Below are 4831 nucleotides of genomic sequence, written 5' to 3'. Positions count from 1 at the left end.
TCCCTCACATGCGAAAGGATGCTACGATTGAGGACTTGACATTATTCAACGTCAAATGCGATGCAACCGTGCACGAGAACGCACTTGCATTCCTCAACGACGCTTGAATTCCCAAGTACAGTAGGAGTACTCATTTGAATGTAATAAAATGTCATTATATTTTTGTGGCGCAATATATAATCTCAAAGGTCAATACAAACTTTAAGATATTTTCTAGCCGTCATCTATGCTTTAATCAAGATAAACAAACCGACCTCTTTTCCTGGAACAGAGTAGTAGAATTTTGTAGAACAGTTCATGTTAGAGTGGTGGCCAGCTTTTTCGGGGTTCCGGCTTTTTCGGGGTTCACCGTATCAGGTTGACACTAGCGCACGAAATCAAAAACGCAAGGATTTACAAAGTGAGGATGATCTCTCTTATATGGTGGGTTGCAAAGAATACAAGGTCATCAATTGCCGCTGAAGTATTTGGTCTCGAATCAAATTCCCTGAATTGATCAGATGGTCCCGAACGAACCAAATAAATAAAGACTCAATTTATACTTGGTATTTGTATGCAAATGGTTTTGTGGGTATACGAATAACAAGTATAATACATAGAATTATACTTATCGGCAGGCGTTCGACGTAGGTGAAGAAAAGGACACCCGAGCGGCAAAACCAGACCGCAAAGACTCACTTGCCAACCTCTCAGCGCGGCGAACTGCGTAACGACGTTGGACAGCAACGCGCTTGGTGTTGTTCTCTTCGACCATGTGACGGTAACGAGCCAACACAGCGCGGTACTGATGCTGATCATCTTGACGTAGTGGCATCAGTGCAAGATGGAAGTTGGTCAAAGAAAAGTTGAGACGCTGGATGGCATCATAACTCTTGGTTCCCCACACGTACGATGCGTTGGATATTTTCCAGAGAAGGCAAACACGTCCAAAAAAGTTCTCCCCGATAACTCGGTCGGAGATGTTGGCGTTGCGGTCGAGGTCAGCTCGGTCGAGGGTGCACAGCCCACGACGAAGGGAAGTACAGTCAGCTACAGATTTTAAGGGACGCCCGAAGTTTCCTAACACATGGGAAATAAAAACCAATCAATTATTTCAAATAAAGTACTAACCTAACATGATTGGCCAAAATTCATTTTGGCGCGAAAACATTTAATATTCGCGGGCACTTCGTAGTCATTGCATCGATCCCAGTCACTTTAAGATATGGCGCGCTGGAGGTGGCGCGCAACGGCACACGACATTGTGTTCGAGTGGTTGCAAAAAGGCATTGATACCGTCACGGTGGTGGTGCAGCGCAGGGGAGCGACCCCGTCCACACACCGTCACACGCTTCACGCACGGCTCACGCGGTTGAATGTTTTGAGAAAGCCCGTGCGCCCGCTGTCGTTGTTGCGCACCGTCGAGGTAAACACGAGGAGCGACTCGTTCCCTTGAAATTTGTCGACCGTCGACAGCCGTACAATCTCCCGGAGCGACTGGACCGCGACATTCGACGCTGGGCCGACCATGCACTCGTAGTCGTCGTCCATGTCGGCGGCACGCATCGCTTCCACGTCCTTGTCCTCGAGCGCCACTCGAAAGTTTTTCCCAGTTAAGTAGCTCCGAATCAAGACGAGCTGGCCGAGATACGGCGTCAAAATCGTCACGTCGTGCAAGAAATGAATTCTTGCACGACAAGTTGTTGGTATTATCGCCATGGTCGTGGTCGATAAACCACAAGTTGTGGGTGAAGCCGCGGGTCGTGGCGGGGTACTCGACAACGTTCGGGCAGTCTCACTGGCCCTGGTACAGCGTCCACCGAATGAGGTCGCATATTTCCGGCCGCATGCGCCGCTGGACGTGCAGCGTCACCAGTGAGCCAGGAACCGTGGCATCGCTCGACGCTCTGTCCTTTCGCTCGTGGACAGCCGCTCAAACAACGACACGTCCAAGTCGTAGCCTCGCTTCGCCACGTGAGTGGGAACGTGCTCGTTCAGGATCGGCCGCAGCTGCTTGTGATCTCCAATCTGGATGACGTGCTGAGTGGCCGACGTCAGGCACAACAGAAGATGGACCTCAAGCACCTCGCCTGCTTCATCGCACACGACGATGGTCGGAGCCAGTGCGCGCAAGAGCGCGTGGTACTTGGCTGCCCCCGTCGTTGTTATGCCCACCACCTTGGCCGTCCCCAACAGGCGCAACGATTGCGCATTGCTCACTTGGTCCGCCTCCGCGACACACCTTTCATACACGTCGAGCGTAGTAGAGATGTTTCGCATATCAAACGCTCCAACGCTGCCCGCCACGTCGCAATCTGGTCGCGGCGCTGCTTGGCGCTCATGGCCCACATTCCACCGGCGTTGGGTTTCGTCTCGCCCTTCTTCCATGCTTACCATCGCGCCTTGTAGTCCTTGTTGCATTGGCCCTGTGCGGCGAATCCGTCGTCGTCGACCGACCCGACGATCGAAGCAAACTCGTCAGGGACATGCGTTTGCACCCACTGCATCAATGGCACAGTCGGTTCACCAGACGTCGTCCCGAGCTGGTCTAAAAACGAGGTCTCGATATCGCGGCATTGCCGATGTAGCTGGACATAGCGAAAGTTTTCTTGCTGGGACGAGAGGTTGGCTTGCTCCAACAGATTCAACGATCGAGTTTGGAGCACCTCCGACTTGGAGCGGGCGCCCATTCGCACAATCGACATGACGGGCAGGCCGTCCTTGACCAAGTCTTCAAGAAACTGATCGAGCGCGTGGTTGGTATACCACACGCACAGCAGTGGCCCGACTTGCAGGCCGCCCTGCTGAACGATAGCGTGCACAATCTTGGTGCCGACGTAGCTCTTGACTTAGAATTGCAAGAATACAAAAAATTCGACGCGCCCGGGACTCCAACCCGGGGCTCGCTGAAGACACACAACTACTGCGCTATTGCGTCAAACGCTTAGCTTGAACTTTGACTTGCACTTGTCTGGTTGGCCACAAACTCCAACAATTTCGAAATACTTCGTCCAATGACTTTCGTCACTGTCAGATATTCGAAGTACTGGGTGTCCCCAAACATGTGTCGTTGACTGTATTGGAACCGTTCCCCGTTGTCATTGAAGAAGACTCATTGCAAGACTTTTGTAGGGCTGCAAAGTGGACATTAAGGCGATCGCGGAACATCGTGATGTCCGATACAGACCCCGGTTCGTGAGAACTCATGTCGACCTAAATGTCTTCAGTTGAGACCGACGCCTCAATCTTAAGGCCGTACAACTTGTGCTTACCGCTAAAGTAGTGCTTTTACTCGCCATATCTTCCTGACGGACGGTTTTATGGCTGGAACTTCAGGTCAGTAGTTGCGTACGGGTACGAACGGAACACACAGCCTCTTTCGCGAAGTTCCGTCATCGTTGGCATGGTGACGAAATGCTCGTACAAGACAGGTTGGACCGTGCGGATGACGCGCATGACCATCTTCTCCATCGTAGGTGCTTTCATGCCAAAGTCGAGTGCGTACTTCTCCCACGACATGAAGTGCTTCAAGGCGACAATAGTGATAAAGAAGGCATCATTTGGCGTTGTCTTGGACTTTCTGTTCCGGCCGTCGTTCCACCGCGATGGCAAAGTTGTTTCGAAACGGACCAAATGGTTACAAATTCATTAGGACTGAAGTTGGTCAAAACGCGAAAGCCTTCGGGACCGTTGTCTTCAATGGCTTTGTCCATTATTGGATGCGGATATTCCTTGCTCGGCTTCATCGATCTCACTACCGAACTCAGTGAGGCTCACTTCAAGGAAGAGACGGTCGGAGGCGTTCTGAGCGTTTAGTCGCTCAAGCAAGGATGTGAAGTTGGTGCGCACCATGAAGCAGCTTGATTTGTGTGTATTCTTAAAGCGATGGAAGTGGACACCTTCTTTTTTTGGTTGGCTGAGACACGTATATCCCTCTATATTTGCGTATTTGCATTTTTACCATGAGTAATGATCATATTGTTGATCACTTTCAATTTATCTCAATATATTCGAGGGGAATCGAACTTTGTAGTTAGCATTTTGTCTTACCCCCATCTCTCTATATTTGATAGATTTATTCGTTTTTTTCCAGTGTATCAATAGGTATTTCCTTTATACTGGTGTTTGTGATCAGCCTTTTTGTTTTTGACTTGAAGGCGTATTGAAGAGCAAGCTTCGTTGCAAGTGGCTTCACGAAAAGCCGATTGTATTTGCAGCCGAAATACGCATAGCTATGGTTAAGCGCACCATTGAAGCCTGGGAGGACATGCCATGTGAAACCATCACTTGCTCTATTGAAAATGGGCTGCCACGGACTCTAGTAGTGTAAGTAGCTTGTCACTTCACTTGAAAATATATTTCATTGTCGAAGTATTTTTGGTTTTCAGAAGTTTGTACTACTCAAAAGAGTAACATTATTTGTCTTGATTAAAGTATGAGGAGGAGGTCAAAAATATCTTGAAGTTTCTATTGAACTCTGACATTGCATGAATCAAAGACAGCAATAAATTGACAATTTTTTTTATTGCAAAACCTACTTAAGTCCGTGATGGTTGCATCATTATGCATATGCGGCATCTTGTAATTGTTCCTGCCCATGTGTTCAAGTGTCTTTTCCATGACCTTTTGCAAGGATATGTCTTTTCCATGACCTTTTGCAAGGGACAAATTGTCACGAGGCAACTAATGAAAGGTGCTCTTCACAGCGTCGATAAGCTCTTCAACTGTTCGAGTACACTTCCGACTTTGCAGGCTTTGAATGGAGTTATAGTACCCTACGTCTAAAACATTGAAGTCTGAACTATTTGGAGGTTGATTAGACACTCCAATTCCAGTAACACCCCGCTCAAGC

The 4831-nt window shown here is 48.8% G+C and overlaps 4 protein-coding genes across 4 annotated transcripts; all 4 read right to left on the bottom strand.

The window, feature by feature from the left end:
- Nucleotides 1–1332: 1332 nt before the first annotated feature.
- On the bottom strand, nucleotides 1333–1698 carry H310_11116 (hypothetical protein; the record flags this gene model as incomplete). The annotated part of the gene is made up of 1 exon (XM_008877671.1): nucleotides 1333–1698. The coding sequence occupies one exon, from the start codon at nucleotides 1696–1698 to the stop codon at nucleotides 1333–1335; it is 366 nt and encodes a 121-aa protein (XP_008875893.1).
- A 150-nt stretch (nucleotides 1699–1848) lies between these two features.
- On the bottom strand, nucleotides 1849–2367 carry H310_11115 (hypothetical protein; the record flags this gene model as incomplete). Its single annotated transcript, XM_008877670.1, has 1 exon — nucleotides 1849–2367. One exon carries the CDS (start codon nucleotides 2365–2367, stop codon nucleotides 1849–1851), a length of 519 nt encoding a protein of 172 aa, XP_008875892.1.
- A 2-nt stretch (nucleotides 2368–2369) lies between these two features.
- On the bottom strand, nucleotides 2370–2684 carry H310_11114 (hypothetical protein; the record flags this gene model as incomplete). The annotated part of the gene is made up of 1 exon (XM_008877669.1): nucleotides 2370–2684. One exon carries the CDS (start codon nucleotides 2682–2684, stop codon nucleotides 2370–2372), a length of 315 nt encoding a protein of 104 aa, XP_008875891.1.
- A 613-nt stretch (nucleotides 2685–3297) lies between these two features.
- On the bottom strand, nucleotides 3298–3498 carry H310_11113 (hypothetical protein; the record flags this gene model as incomplete). Its single annotated transcript, XM_008877668.1, has 1 exon — nucleotides 3298–3498. The coding sequence occupies one exon, from the start codon at nucleotides 3496–3498 to the stop codon at nucleotides 3298–3300; it is 201 nt and encodes a 66-aa protein (XP_008875890.1).
- Nucleotides 3499–4831: the final 1333 nt, after the last annotated feature.

This window comes from Aphanomyces invadans (genome assembly GCF_000520115.1).
Source record: "Aphanomyces invadans strain NJM9701 unplaced genomic scaffold supercont1.29, whole genome shotgun sequence".
NCBI lineage: Eukaryota > Oomycota > Saprolegniomycetes > Saprolegniales > Verrucalvaceae > Aphanomyces > Aphanomyces invadans.
Note: the sequence above shows the minus strand (reverse complement) of the source record. Positions and strands in the feature narration are given on the sequence as shown.